The 17,108-nt window shown below is 36.3% G+C and overlaps 1 protein-coding gene across 1 annotated transcript in view; it reads right to left on the bottom strand.

Annotated features, from left to right (window-relative positions):
* Positions 1 to 17,108, bottom strand: part of ERC2 (ELKS/RAB6-interacting/CAST family member 2) — a 306,850-nt gene that overhangs the window by 219,456 nt on the left and 70,286 nt on the right. Inside the window, exon 4 of the mRNA XM_054387620.1 lies at positions 5,376 to 5,450. Coding sequence (XP_054243595.1) covers positions 5,376 to 5,450 — 75 coding nt within the window. The remainder of the gene's footprint in view (positions 1 to 5,375; positions 5,451 to 17,108) is intronic.

The raw sequence follows: 17,108 nt of genomic DNA, 5'->3' as shown, positions 1-17,108 counted from the left end.
TGAACCCAATTCATCAACTGTTTGGCATCAGTCTGCTTTTATTTACTCCAAGGGAATTTTTGAATCTTAGCATGACCTTCCCTGCTGCCTAAGGTTGGTTCAGGGTATTGGGTCATGGCACCTAAAAAAATTAAATTTGTTTTATTGGAACAAAGCTAAAAACTTCAAAAATTTTGAAGAATAAATCTGTTTCAGAATGATTTATTACAAATATCAGTGGTGACAAGACTGAAGAGAAGCCAGGCATCACCTTCACTCACTGGATGTTCAAGGAGTCAAAGGTTCTGTTCCATTATGTCTGAACAATATAGGGCTGGCAAGCCTGCAAATACACTAGACAGGCTGGTGGGTTGCCCAGGAAACCTGAAAGTTTTCATAGCTGTACAACTGCTAGAAAGTGAGAAACCTTGTAGGTCAGAGATAATACAGACACAGCCTAGAACGCCCAATGTGTACTGCCCCAAAGGAGCTGGGTTGGTTGACTTACAGGATGGAAAGAAAGTTAGATAGCTTTGTTTCCACTGAAAGTTTTGACAGAATAGGCATATTCCCATAAAATCATCTGATTCAGCTGAATCAGCATTTTCCCAAGGAAAAGTTTAGTTGGAAAACTTTCAACCTGCTGTTGTGGCACAGGGTCTGGCAATCTTTCAGAAACTGAAATAGGAACAGATGCAATATTTTCTCCAAACCTCTAAGACTTATCCACATTAGCAGCATTCTTAAAAATTACATGGGTCTGTGTTGAATCACCAAAAAAAAAAAAGATTCCTTTCCAGCAATATTAAGGAAATAGGTTAGATTTAAATGGTACTAATAAACATCTTCTGTGTTCTACAACAATACAACATTTTGCAGATTTTTCCAGTCAGGCCTTCTAAATTAGTGATATAGATCAGGGTACTCTCCCTAACCTATCCTCTCTCTCCAGCACTAACCAAAACTTTTTCCTCATCTCCTTTAATAGAATAGTGTTGAAGATATTCTGTGAGAGAGGTTAGGAACATTTCTATGCTGGACCTAGTAGAAATCCATCTCTTTTGGAACATGAAGCAACTAGTATGTGTCCTAATGCTGAAGAAAATAATACTCCACAGTGGAAAGAAGAACAATACTATAAACAAGTTTCCACAATAATGTTTCATGAATCTTATATATCCAGTCCTTACAACAAGATTGCAATATTACACTTCCTGAGCACTTAGTGGAAGGGGGAAGGGCAAAACATTTGTACATAATAGAGCATTCCAGCCTGTCTTACAACATCATTTCAAATACCTAGTAAATTTAAATATGTCCCCCCCCAAAAAAATACCAATGTGCTTGTAGAGCATTCAACAAGAAATAAGAAGCAAATATTTGAGACTTCAGGTTCAATAAAACTCGCATTTAAAGGCATATATGCACACATGCTATCAACAGACCATACACAGTGACTCTTACTATATTCTTTTTTTTAACTTTGTCAATTTAATAGAGAGAATATTCAGGTTTATTTTGGAAGATAAGGGAAAGAGGAAGTTCATGCAATCTTAGTAAGAATATGTTGCACTGCAAACACACATACACACATTTTGAGAATCAAACCCATACCTGAAATATCAAAGCTGGATCAATATATAAAGATGGCTCTTTCTGCAAGTAAGGTAAACCACAAATATAAATCTATTTTACAGCCTACCATTTTTAAAGGATTTATAACTCTTGTTGTTAGACTATAGATATTTCAGGGTGGTCAATACATGAGCTCTATGCCATATGGGTAGTCAGTTCATTTCTGATTTCCTCTCTCGAGTAGTATCATCAGTCTGGAAATGTCTGAAACAACATCACAAAACCATGATCTTGTTTGGGTTGGAAGCAACCTTTAAAGATCAAAAAACATAGGGGAACTTGAGGTAATAAAGGCAGCACATGGGAAAAGGAAGCATATAGCCCTCCTTCTGTCCTGTGACTACTTTCCAGAAGAAAGAGCAGCTTCTGGTCTGTTGCAGACAAGAGAACAGAGAGTAAAGAATGTAAGGGGAAAGAATAAGCAAAAGACATGGGACACGTGGAAGCAAACATATCTAAGTGAAACCAGACAGATAAGAAAGAAAGGCCTGTGTAACACCTCTGGAAAGACAACAGATCTCTGAGAAGGAATAAACAAAGCAACAGAAACAAGAGTCAAGACACAGGATGTGAATGTCTTCTCTTTTTTGTTTGCCCTTTTCTTTTTTAAATAAAAATACAGAAGATAGACACGGTTCGAGGAGACAACAGTTCTGCATAAAATACAACTGCTACAGGAAAAGCCAAGTAGTTACTCACAAAGTTTTCAGAGAGAAACAAAGAGCATGACACGACAGGAAAGGCAGCACAGAGCAAATGATGTTTAGGACTTTAAGTAAATAAATAAATAAATAAATCACATATGAGGTGATAGGTAAGAGAAATGGGTATACCTCATTGGATAAAAGGAAGAACTGACTGGGAAAAGGGACAGAAAGCATTCAGTAGTGTCAAGAGAAAATAGCAAACTGCAGGAAAGAATAGAGGGATTTAGGAAGGAGGGAAAGCTGCCTCCTGGCAGAGCCACAGAGGGGACTCAGACAAAAGCTAATGTGGCGAGGGAGTGGAAGCAGTTGGGTGCGGTAAAGAGAAATGTATACTGCTTGGAGCCTCAGACTGCCATATTACAGAGTAATCCCCTCCTTCCTCCTATCCTCAACACTGTAGGGAAATTACTGCTTCAATGAGTGATCATTCAAAACAAATGTTCCACATTTTTTTCAAAACAAATGCTCCACATCTTTTTCAAAACAAATGCTGTCTGGATTAAGACAATTTAAATTTACTTGAAAACATTCCAAAGCTGGAACTTGCAATGAAAACTGCCGTTTAATCATGTGGATTTCAACATCTTACATTTGTCCCTTTTCCTTTTGATATTAGGCCTGTTTTAGACAGGGCAACCCCAAAGGGGCGTGTGTTCATAGGAAAAGAAAGAGCTGTATGCCTCAGAGCCAAAAGGCAGCTCCGTATCAGAATGCTCTGGCAACAGGATTACAGCCTCACCCATGACAAAGGAAAGCCTTCGCTACAAAGATCACATTTTTAAGTGGAACATTGCACCACACCCAGCTCTCCTGGAGGCAAACAGAAAAGGCTATTACTGTCTTCAGGGACAGACACTGCCAGGGTGGCTGCAACGACAGTCCTCATCTGTCATTCATGTGTCACGTCCCCACCATCCACATTCTTGTCAGAGTTCTGGTGCAGGAAGAGAAATTACAGATTATTTTGCAACGCAACCTTCACATTGTTAACCCACATGGAAGACCATAAATTATTCTAGCACACTATATCTGTATCCCAAATCTTTTACATGTAGAATTTTGAATATTAATACAAAAAAAGAAATTCCTCAGCCTGTAGCCTACTTTCCCATATATTTAGGGTAAGAAGTTACTGCAAGAAACACCCACTTCACATTTCAAACATAGACTTCTGAACTAGAATAAACAGGGAAGGTTCAAGGTAAATACACATCAGAAGACAGAATATTGAAACTGATGTTCCTTCTGTGTAACTCATATAATCCAAACTAATTATTATCTATTAAAAGGCAGAAACTGTATTTACGAAGACACGTTGTTGTTCTAACTGTGTATTTATCACAATGTTCAGACATGCTGAACTTATTTGCTCATAACAGAAGTCACTGGCAAAACAAGGCCTTTAATTTGCACTTCCCTTTAAGACTGAAATGAAAGACCATCATTAATGTATTTCAGGCAGCACTGCCAACTCACAAATTACCTCATGCCTCATAGTATTTTTCTTAGAGATGTACATTCCAGACATACAGAATTATGTGAAAATACCAGTTTTCACTTTCTAAATTATTATTCTAATCTTTTGCTACTGTGAGGGAAAAAAATCACAACACTTTGGTAATATTATATATCAAAAAGAGGACACTATATTCAGGACTAAGATAGGAAGTTTCATCACATTTTGTCATATCACATTGCTGATGAAATGAATATTTTCTTAGGTTAGATGTAAAATGTTGGCCAACTAATCACAAACAAAACTGCTGGTTTTGAAGATCAAGAAGAAAAATATTTTATATCAGCCTGGGAAAATTGCAGTACTTGGCTCTCTTATTCAGCAATACTGTTCTTGATTTTTTTAAATCGAGTCTTATTAAGAAAACAGGGGAAAAGGAATTCCAATTATTTTCACAGCAAAATAAATTGAGAAGTGAAAAGAAGCATTTAACAATGTCATAGTAAAATTTTAAATCAAGGTGTCTGTGTTAACCCTGGTAGGTAGCTAAGTGGGAGAGGGGGGAGACTCAAAAAGGCAAAAGTGAAAAAAACTCAAGGGCCAAGATAAAGCCAGTTTAATATGTTAAGCCAAGCACATTATGGAATTCATAGAATCATAGAATTGTTAGGGTTGAAAAGGACCTCAAGGATCATCTAGTTCCACCCCCCTGCCGTGGGCAGGGACACCTCACACTAGATCAGGTTGCTCAGAGCCACATCCAGCCTGGCCTTAAAAACCTCCAGGGATGGGGCTTCCTCTACCTCCCTGAGCAACCTGTTCCAGTGTCTCACCACTGTCATGGTGAAGAATTTCTTCCTAACATCCAATCTGAATCTACCCATTTCTATTTTTGTTCCATTCCCCCTTGTCCTATCATTACCTGACACCCTAAAAAGTCCCTCCCCAGCTTTCTTGTAGGCCCCCTTAAGATATTGGAAGGCCACAATAAGGTCTCCTCAGAGCCTTCTCTTCTCCAGACTGAATAGCCCCAATTCTCTCAGTCTGTCCTCATAGGAGAGGTGCTCCAGCCCTCTGATCATCCTTGTGGCCCTTCTCTGGACATGCTCCAGCATGTTCAGATCCTCCCATCAGCAGGCAGCTGCTTAGCCATTTCCAGGAAAGCAATGCCTCACTGTTCGTAACAGCTCCTTGGAAAGGCAAATGCCTAACTCTGAAAGTCCTCCCCTCAGTTTTATTGCTCAGCATGACATTCTATGGTACTGTGGTACAGAACATCGCTTTGGTCAATTCAGGTCACCTGTTCCAGTGCATTCTCTCCCAGTCTCTTGCCCACTCCTAACCTACTTGCTGTAGGGACAGGGGGGTGGAGGCTGGAGGAGTTGGGGGGTGTGGGGTGGAAAGAGTGAGAAACAGAAAGCTTTGATGCTGTAAGCACTGTTCAGCAACAGCTAAAACAACAGTATGTTATCAACACTGTTTGGTCCCAAATTCCAAACATAGCACCATACTGAATGCTATGAGGACAATTAACTCCATCCCAGTACACAAGTTCCCACTACAAAAATAATGTATAGGAAAACATGCAAAGACCATACCTTCATTTCAATAACTGTTTGAAGAGCCTTCGTCTTTGCTGGCTCAGGCTGAAGCTGGGTTCTTCTATGTAATTCCTGTGGAGGAACACGATAGAAATAAGCCTGATGAGTCATCTTTCCATTATTTTAATCACTCATGAATTTATTACAATAATATAGAAGTCTGGTGATTAGAAGCATGTAACTCCAAATGCTACAGGTGCTTCCCTCTCTATAATCCTGTTAAGCATCACTGCAGTCCCTATCTTATATTACAGTTAACTCCGACAGCACATGCGCTATTTCTGAAGCCCCTATCAATAATTAATGTCGACGGTGACAAAGCCAGCAAGTAATTTCTTAATCCAAACACAATGGTGCTGTTCCTGCCTGAACATCAAATCTTTACTAATTCAGTTGTGTTACTAATTCAAGCATTAAGTCATTTAAAAATCTTTCACTGTACTTTCCTCTTAATTTTTCTTCTAATATCTGAAATAAGTTATTTAAAGACATTATATTTAAATTTGACATATTAAGGATAATAATTATATAGTGGGTTGATGCAGCACCCTCTACAGTAGCAATTAAATTTCAGTTTTCACATTTTCATACTATTTTTGATGCATCTTAATCCACAGGTAAAAGAAAAGTAGATTGCAGTAGTTAAGACATATATTACCAGAATACTGGTCTTTATTAAAAAAGAGTTTGAAGACAGCAGCACTCAGTCTCTTATACAACACAGGATTTGTGTCTTGGTACGAGACAGCTCAATAGAAAACATCATATAGCTACATAGAACAATGTAAAGCTAAAATGAAACATCATCATTTAAGAATTTGAGGATGTTTTTTCCCCTTTCACAAGCCATCTGAACAGTTTATCAGAAAACAAAACTGAAACAGGACGGATATAGTCCTGGTTCTAGCCTAGAGTCCTTCCCCTCTACAGTACAAGATTTCCATGGTAGATGTCTGCCTTTCATTGTCCTTTCTACCCCAGCGCTCTACACACACACTTGAACTAACTTTATAATCATGAAAAATATGTTTATACCTGGTCTGCTGAGAAGCTAGGTTCATTCAGCACAAAACATTAGTTTACTGCTGAGCCCTAATGTGTCTTCCAAATTGTGCCTCTCTCAGCTCATCATAAAATTCAAGGAAGGGGGAATCACAAACACCTAACACTGTGGGCCCTAATTAGCTGTATTTCCATTTCTCAAATCCCCTTTTCTTGAGTGAAGCAAACAAAGTACAACTTGACAATCAACTGATATACTAACAATCAAAAAATAATCAACTATGGATTGTGTATATTTAGTATTCTAACTCAGCTTATCCTAGCACATTTCTGAATCTTGCCTACTTTATAAGCCACAAGCTTATAAAGGTTGGGTTTGTTTGTTTGTTTGGGGTTTTTTGTTTGGTTTTTTGTGGGGTTGTTTTGTTTTGTTTTGTTTTGTTTTGTTTTGTTTGGTTTGGTTTGGTTTGGGGTTTTTTTGTGGGTTTTTTTTTTTTTTGGTGGGGTTTTTTTGTTGGTTTGGTTTGGTTTGGTTTAGTATCACAAATTATCAACATGTTTCTTGTTCTGTTTAGCAACCAGCATATTGCTTATTGGTGATTTTGACAACCAATCGCTCTTTAATGACTGAGTAGTGGGAGTGATTTAGGGCATGTTGTTCAATTAAAATCTACTGATAATAAACATCTTTATAAAATACCTTCCAAAAATTGTGTGACCAAATATATTTTAAAAAACTGAAAGAGACAAATTAGTCAAGCATGCTCCGTTTAACTGAACAAATATTACTTGAAATGCAACACAAGACAGGACATAAAATCAAGACACCCATACTGAAATTGTCTGGTTTGGCATGCATTTTTGGTTGAAGTAAAAGAAGCTGTTCATAAGTTACACATAAGCTTGCCTATGAAGAAATAGATCAGTACTTATGATCTATAGGATTACAGTTAAGTAGCCAGGTTACTGTCAAATTGCTAGTAAATTAAGATAATTTAGCTCATACCAGTTTTATCTCATTTTTCAGACTCCTCTAATTTTTTCATGATCTTAGTGTGCAAACATCTAGGGTCATGGGCAGTTTTTCCTTCTCTGTTTGTACCATGCCTTAGTCAATGACTGAGCTCTTAGGAACCATGGCAATAAAAAGAAGCAGCAGTTGGATGTGCTCTGTCTTGCCTATTCTATTTTGCCTAGTCTGCTTTCCACTGAAGGGATGAAAAAAAAAAGTAATGATTGGATAAATAACAGTTTCAATTCTGACCTGAAATTGCCTATTGATATCTCGATAAACCACAGCACTGCCTGCAAGAGTCAGTTTAGGTGCAGTTGAAATGCATACCTAAACTTAAGTAGGTCTGCATGCTTTATTACATTAAATATATGGCAGATCTATGTATGTATATTTAAAATACCTCTAATATGTGATGACAGTGAACTAATTTTGCATTGGGCATTTAGGAAAAAAGTGTATCTGAACGGTTCTTTTCCTTTTTTTTTTCTATACAACTAACTCTCCACATTACAAAAAGAAAGAACTCTTTGAAAATTACCTATACAGGGAATCTCTAAATCACGACCAGCTGTTTGTCTCAGATAAAACAAGTATCTTCACTACACAAATGTTTTAAAAAATAAATGTATGTCACAGATTTGTCATACAGTTCTCCTGCAAAAGTCATGGAAAAATAGCTGGCCAGTCATACCACTATCTGATCAGCAAAAATTACAGCTAATTCTAAGACCAGACTTTGCTCCCCAAGGCCACATAAAGTGAGTTGGAATATAAACAGGATTCCACACATTACCCAGGGAGACAAACCAGAGTTTCCACCCCCTTAGCCAAAGATGAATAGACTGCCAAAGATGAGTATTCCTAGATGTCTATCATAGCATGAAGCCTTGCCTCATAATACTTTTCTTGTTTGCTTTATGAATCAATCTGATGCTGGCTGACTTAAAAGCTTTTCTTCTCTATCCCTGATGGTAAAATGAAGCAGACTTTAGGATTCTGGAGAAGATCAGAAAATGACTCCCACTTTATTATTTTGTGTGGGTTTTCTTCCAATCAGATGCAAATGTTCAGAGACTCTCACAAGGCTCAGTTCTTGAATTTATGTTGCTCTATGTATGCATTTTTTCTTTTGGGGTACTTAACTCAGGGATATACTTTTGGGGTACCAGTTCAAGGATACTACCACTTTACATGCATGGTATCTTAATACTGATTGTTTTACTATTTCAGGTCATCCGGAGGATGTAAAATTTGTCTGAACAGCTAACCAAGAAAGATTCTGAACATTTCATGAAGTTCTTATGGCCTAAGGAAACCAGATTTTTATCCATTACATCATTTTGGAATGATGCCACTTTGTCTTTTTAATGTCTTTTAATAAAAAGCTCAGAGAACATAATTTTTAAAAAAATTATCAGGGATAGTTTCTTATAATTTGAAATGCATTGAACAGAACTCTTCATACTTATATTCATGATAAAGTACTTCTGCCATGATCTCTGCAACCATCACTGTCTGTACTAATAACCCCTCTGAGACACAGTCATTTCTGAAATTACACTTTCATTATATTCCCTATATGACATCTGTATCACTGCAATTGGTTCTGAACAACCACTTTTCACATACAAATTAATTATAATTCCACATAACCAGATGCCTACACTCGGGATTTCATGATGATGCTTAGTTGTCAGGGTGATTAACACACCCACACAAAATTGACAGTTAACCAGATCTTTTTCCTCACATTAATCTGTTATTCTTTGCTTCTAGACCAAAATGAGTTTTAAATCAAAGGTGCCTACTGCTTTGTCCTTCCACATGTCTTTGGGATATTAGACTAGCATACTTTTGAGACTAACACAATATGCTAGTCTAATATCCCAAATATTAATATCCAAGAGGAGACAGTTTCTATTATATGCTTTCTAACATAATGGTGGAAGATGAGTTGTGTTCTGTTGTTCAGAAATTGATAAAAACAAGGTTTTATCATTATTAACTGCTATTCAAAATCCACACTACATAGCACAGCTGGAACCTAATATTAATTAAAACACAAAACAAAACCACCTTTTAATCCCAGCTTTATTATAAGACACTTCATCACTTGGTTGTAGGAAAGCCAGGGTGCTGCAAACTGATCCTTCTTTTGTTCCTGATGTATTTTATTAAGGCTCCTAAGACATCAGTGTGTTGTTCTGATTAGATTAGTTTGAGCTGAAACTCTAAAATAAAAGGCTAAAGCAATGATGTTAATGCAATTCAAGGTCTTTCTATTTACATAAAACTGCCTAAAAGCATAACAGACAGTGCTAGAAAGATGACTTTTTTTCTGAAAAATAGTGACGGTATCATAAAAATGCCAAAGTGCCTGCATTTCAATTGGTAAATTCCTACTGATCAAAGAATGGAAGGAAAATGGAATCATAAATCAGAAGGATTTTTTAAATTAACACAAAGCTCAAGTTTTTTTAAAAAGTAAAGACATAATAGGAACAAAGACATCAGAGTCAATCAAACAAACAAACAAACAACCAAAGCCCAACACTAGAAGAAGGAAGGCAGAAAATTAAAGATGGCAGAAACTATATTTAATGCATTGTATAAACAGGCCTGAGACACCACTATGTCAGTAAATCCAGCTTCTTATATTTCTAGGTAACATGTACAAATCTGTAAATCACAGTGAGCCATAGTACAGGAGCTGCTAGTTCTCTCAAACACCTCAAAGCAGACTGCTTCCATTCTTCGGGAAAAGAAAGCCTTGATATTGGGCCTACATGATCAGCCTGAATTTTAAATTTAAATCAGTGCTATATTAATATTTCAATCAATGACTTAAATTAAGTAAAAGCACAGTCACTTATACAAAGTGTCTAAACAGTAGTACTTCCTTAGCCAAAAATACCTTTAGAAAGACTGACCGATTTCTCTTTAACTAGAACACTAAAAAATATATAAGATAAAGGAATCCATTTATTATTAACATATAAACTTCTCTTCTCTTCCCTGTTCTCTAATCTTTTCCATCTACCCCAAGCCAAAACAGTCTCATAGTAATTTAGATTAAAGTATATTTAAGGAATTCTGATCGAACTTCATCTTTTTGCAAACCATAAACTGACAACACTGAAAATGTCCATGTCTGGGTCCAGTGTGTAGGAAAAAAAAACCCTATTATTAGGAAGGATTCCAAAAATCACATTGCTATTGTCATCTTTTAAAAATCCACTATGTCAACTCTGTGAGAACCTGTTAAATAGATTTTGTAAAATCCCAACGAATTTTATAGTCTGAAGAAATGAAAATGTGGCTATTAGAATATGGAATGAAAAAATACAGGAAACTATAAAGAGGTTATAGCTATGTGAGTTTTGTACTAATGAATGAGTTTCTTTAGTAAATTAGGTGTATTTAAATTTATCAAGTTTTCACAGTTTAGTAAAATGCTCAGATCCATGCCGAATTCTCTATTTATCATTTTCATATAAACAGGCAAATATGAGTTTTGATGAATACAGAAGAAATTGCATGAATTAGGCACCACCACCAAACTGTGAAACAAAGACCAACAGCCCATCACCCAGACAAGTCCAGGAATAAGCCCATTTGCCTCACTGTTACTCTTGAAGAACAACTGACACCACTCCTGGACTACATTAGAAAACTTGGGGATGTGAAGAAAGACAGGAGAAAAGAAGGGCAAGATTTTACACCAGATTAAAACCATTATATTGAATCATTAGCCAACATATTTCTGTATAATGATCATACTTCAATTTATTTCTGAACTCATGCATAATAGAAGGGCTTACGATATGTTTTACCAAGATGCCTAAGGACAGACTCTAAGGAAAAGAAATTCAGTTTTTCTTTTACTTACATTTCAAAAACACCTTAAGCAACCATGTATGTTGTCATACTGGAAGAGTGTCCTCTGGCAAGAGACCACATGAGGAAAAAAAGTTTCAAGTGAAAAGGCGATTTGTGTATGGAGCTTGAAATGCATGTGGGACAATTTAGTTTCTAATTGAAAGCACATAGAATGTTTCCTGAAAGGAGCTACTGAAACTCCTTCACCAGAATTCTTGAAAAATTATTTTCTTTGTAGAACAAAGAAAAAGTCTAGAGATTTTTTTTTTCTCCCACTATCATTAATCTTTTTTTTTCTCTTACTAAAATTACTTCTCTGAAGCTAAGAAAAAGCTTCACAAGTATCTTCAGAAAAGGAAACTTGATAATCAATAGTTTTCTCTTTTTTCCTCATCCTAATTTTATTTTAAAACCCAGAACAAAACTCTTGGGTGAATGCAAGTAAAGGAATCCTGTTTTTTCCAGGGTAGTCCGTTAGGATAAGAAAATAATAATTCCAATCGCTGCTCACATTTCTGCAAAATGTGTATGTTCTGGAAAGTTCTTGTCTAAAAAACTTTTCTTTGCAGTCCATATGAAGCTTTACAATTGCACACATAAGTCTGGCAACTTCAAAAAAACTAAATGTTTAAAATAGACACTAATAATCCAGCACTTGTATATGGTTTTTTTGGGGTTTTTTAAGAAGAATTTTAGACATGTGTATTTAAGAGGGTTTATGAAGACCTTATCTGGTTTTTTTTATTCACATCTTCAAATTCTAATAATGTAAAATCCTTATCATAATGAATACTTTGTGATCCGTAGTGCTTAAAATATCCTTATCCAACAATTTCACAATTTTAAAGATTTATTTCCACCCTCCAAAACTGTTTAATCCTTCCTTCCTCTTTAGAATTTTGAACACCCTAAGAATTTAGTAAGTCTGAAAAAGAAAGAAACATCACATCGTTTTACAGTAACTCAATACTAACTATAGAGTACTGTGGAGGAATTCCACCTTAGGCCATAACTAAGAGTAGATTTCCCTAGCTCTTGCCATCAGAAGGATACAAGGAAAGCAAAAAAGGATAAAATCACAGGAAAGATTACCAAATACAGTCCTAAGATTCGGAATACACAACAGAGATGCTGTCATGTGCCAGCTCCACCCCTTCCACCCCCATTCCATACTGAAATTAACAATATAATAATAATTTTTTTATCTGCTAGAAACTAATCCAAATTCACCAATTCAATGCAGTTCTACATCAGCTGAGATACACCAAGTCAGCCTCTCAGCAGAAAAGAGCTATGGAGTAATCACTAAATATTTGAGAATGCAGAACACTCATTTCACTCTGAAACTTCTATTCAGCAGAAGAGCCTGAGTGCATCATTGCAGGTATATGGTTAGATCAGAAGCTTGTAAGACAGAGTTGATTGAATGTGAGCATACTGAAGCAAAGCAAACAACGCCACTGAATCTACAAAAGCTAGTTGCAATGTCTTGCTTGCTGGCTGTACCGTGAGCTAGTTATCATCAAGTGTAGTTATCATCCAGCTGACTATTTATCATGGTATGAGGTCTGCCAATTGAAACTCATATAGCATCTCATGATAATTAAAAATTTTAAAAAAAATTAAATCCACTTAGCACCTGCACCAATTCTTTTTCTATTGCTTGGGAAATAAAGGTCAGGATTAGTTTTCGTCCAAGGTATGTTTTAGCAACTGTTCCTAATAAAATTTTCACAACCTATCTAAAAAAATAAAATTAAATGTAACCACTACAAATTTATAAAAACAGTTTAAAAAGCGTGCAGACATTAAGATGGCTTCTCTAGTACAACAGACTTTCAAAAAGCTAAAATATATCTACTATCTATAGCTTATTAAATGGTCTGCTCCTTATATATTTGTTTCTGTTCATCAGTTGATTGCACACGCATATTCATGAGATGTCTGTCCCACAGATGAACTAAAAATATATAAAAAGCAGATGGGTTATATCCATTAAAAATCTCAATTTAGATTTTTTTTACTTTGGACTTCCAGTACAAATAATCAATATTGAACTTTATAAATCAAGATAAAAATGTTTTCTGAATATCAAGTCACCATGTAACATTGACTAGATCCAGCCACAACATGATCTAAAATTATTTTCCCCACAAGTTACTACAGACCAATAGTACATACCTTTCACCTTGCAAGACTTGCACATATGGATTACAAGCCCTATGAGGAATGGCTGAGGGAGCTGGGGTTGTTTAGCCTGGAGAAGAGGAGGCTCAGGGGAGACCTTATTGCCATCTACAACTGCCTGAAAGGAGGCTGTAGCCAGGTGGGGGTTGGTCTCTTCTCCCAGGCAACCGGTGGCAGAACAAGAGGACACAGTCTCAAGCTGTGCCAGGGGAGGTTTAGGCTGGATATTAGGAAGAAATTCTTCACAGAGAGACTGGCCATTGGAATGGGCTGCCCAGGGAAGTGGTGGAGTGACTGTCCCTGGAAGTGTTTAAAATAAGACTAGATGAGGCACTTAGTGCCATGAGTTAGTTGATCAGATGGTGCTGGGTGATAGATTGGACTAGGTGATCTTGAAGGTCTTTTCCAACTTGGTTACTTCTGTGATTCTGTGATCAGTAGCATCATTGAATAGAAAACTACATGGACTTTCACACACCTAAATAAGTCTCACATAATCTTAAATATACACGAGTCTCAGAGTATCAGTTATTATTGATTAAAAATGCTTATTTTGTAGAAAAGTGGTCAATTTCCAACTCTATGTGGGAAACCAGAACAATTTATTCCACCCACAGCCTCTTCCTTGCTTCTTAGTGAACAGTTATAACTTCCTTCACACTGCTATTCTCAAAAAAATGTCAGCCTATCACTGGTATGACCAAATGCACCCATTTCATCAGTAAACACACCAGCACTTCCCATTCATAAACAGGTACATCCTGCCACTAGGTCACACCAACAGCATTTTGATCATGCATTAGATCAAATCACTGTAAGGTGAGACACACATTCAATACTTCCTATGGAGCTACAATGATCTGTCCGGTCTAATGATTGCACAGCCCCATAAGTACTGCTCAAGAACTACTTTATCAGACATTGACAGACAACTTATATAGTGTCCATTAGCTGTTTTGCCAACATTTGACTTAAACAAATGCTATATAGCTACTAGCTAAAATTCTCCTTCACATCACCTTGACAAATGTGAGCCAAACACAAAATAATCTACACTGTAAATAAGAAAGGATATACAATACATGGAACTGTAAGAAAAATGGCCAGTGAAGTTGTTGATAATATTTGTACATTCTAACTACATGACAAAGGCTGTTTTTATACCCCTGTGAAACTACCTTCAGTTTGTCAAGCAAATTTGTAAGAGCACAGATTGGCAGCAGAATCGACAGTGTTACTATGGAGATTTGCATTTGTACAGCTTGACTTATAAAGAGCAATCTGGAAAACACAATCTGTTGCTGAGAATCCCTAGCCACAACAACAAAAGCAAATCTGGGGAAAAAAAATCTATACTTAATTATCACATAGTAAAGGCATCATCACTTCAAAGTCTATATTGGTGATAATTAGCATAAGAAGAATTTGTAGATAAGCATACACCAAATGAACTCTTCTTACAGGATTCTATGACCTAAAATTCAGAATTGAAAGCAGAGCAAACCTCAGTCCGTGTGCTGACTCACACTCTAGGATTATTCACAATATGTATGACTATGGAGAACCACTCTTTCTCTGCCTCTTATTTCCAAATTAGTTTCAAAATGTAAAACATCTCATTGACTTTACTAGTAATGTACTCATAAAGCTCTTTGAAATAACTGAGCAAAAGGTGCTAAACAAATGAAAACTACAACACAGACGGAATAAAATTTCACTCAACATTTGCTTTCCATGACCTGTTGTCAAGTCTTCCCTATAGTAGACCACTATATTTTAGGGCATTAAGTGATTTTATTTCAGCATTTGGTCTTAAGCTCAGTTATTACAACATAAATATAAAGATCCTTAACTCATTGATTATCATGTTAAGAGAAAATTTCTGTGCTCTGAGACTGCAATAGGGTATCACTCCTGACTTGAATACATTTATGCTTCATCTGTCCTTCAATATGACACTTCTTTGTTAGGAGTTGAGCATCTCTACACGCTGATTTTTCTCTTTAGGGATGCCACAATTCACACTATTCTTTTATTTTTCATACTACCTTCACACTATAGCACAAACTTAGCAACCTGACTAGTCAGTTCTCTCAGGTTCATCTCTTGTAAGTCTTCTTTTTCTTAATACTGCCTCAGATGTTGCACTTCACATTTATTTCATATTTACTACTTAAGCTTTTATGAGTTTAGACAAGGTCACTCCTAACAATCCTTTCAAACATGATAGTTTACTTTCTATGCCTTCCCAAACTTCCCTGTGGAGAATTTGGTCTAGGCCTTCTGCAAGTCACTAGGGAGCCTAAATCTTGTATTTCTGTCATGGGTTTAAGTGCATACTATTGATTGAACATGTCAAATCTTTTGTCCAGATATAAAATGCATTCATATATGCCCCATATTTTTAATTAGCTACTTACGGTGCATTTAGAAGCTCACAGTGCTCATAAAATGTACTATATTGCTAAATGATACCCCACACACACACACCCCAAAAAAATACAGGAACTTACCTAGCGACTCTATGACTTCCTGCAATTAAATGTAGCAGTGGACTGCTGACAATTATTACACAAGCTCTGCTGACATCAGATAACAAAGCTTGCAGATAAAGACATTTGGGCACAAGATGATTCAAAATGAAGAGTTATAAATAGTTTAAGGGTTAAAAACTATAAGATGTAGGTTAACTGTATGAACAAGAGAGAAACCGGGTAGAGTAACTGAAACCTAGACAGTATAAAGAGTTACCTGGTGGAAATCTGCCAACCACATAACTCTGTTGACATATTACAGAAACAACTTACTTCATAGTTTACTTACTCCGTTGCTTCATAGTTAAATGCTATCTAGTTATTTACAGCTCTCTATGGACTCTCCCGGTAGAGTCTAGCAGATTTTCTAGGCCTCTATATCTTGCCACATAACCTCCATTTCCAGAATCACTTCTTCACATATCCTGCCAATTGATGGACTTACCCTTCATATGTCAAACATTCTTGGCATCAACTCCTACCTAACAGAAATCTCTTCAATAACAGGTCCATAGTCAGTATCTCAGCATGCTAAAAGCTCCCTTTACATATATTATTAATTTTTCTACTGGGATATTGCTATGTGCCATTACTCAAAAGACTGAGTTTCAAGGCTGAACTTGATCAGTCAGTAGGTCCTTGTGAATCAAAGATTTGACTCCTTCCTTATTTACGTCAGCATAAGTCAAGTGTAATACTAACCAATGGCATCACTCTGCAGCAAAGTCATTGCAGATGAAATCATACTTAAGTCTGCTAAGCATTACAGAATGGAAAAAAATACTATGAGGTATGTTACCTTAGCTTCACTATATGTAGAGGTAATAGAAGGAAGTGGCTGTAATATTCTCATTTAGTACAAAACACCAACAATAAAACAGCTTTAGAAGATAGATCTCTTATGCACACTTGTCCCTTTCATTGTTCAGGTCCTCCATACCACACCTCTGTAAGCACCGTTTTGGAAGTGTAGGATTTTACGAAAAAATTAACGCCAAACTTTCTTTGCATTTGTAATAAAAACATACTTTAGAATAACTGGTTTGTATACTTTTATTGTAAGATCTTTATCTTATGGCAGTTTTAGAATATAGCATTTTTTTCTAGACAGTT

This window comes from Indicator indicator, chromosome 15, assembly GCF_027791375.1.
Source record: "Indicator indicator isolate 239-I01 chromosome 15, UM_Iind_1.1, whole genome shotgun sequence".
NCBI lineage: Eukaryota > Metazoa > Chordata > Aves > Piciformes > Indicatoridae > Indicator > Indicator indicator.
The sequence above is the reverse complement of the archived record's forward strand: the minus strand, read 5'-3'. Positions and strand labels throughout refer to the sequence as shown.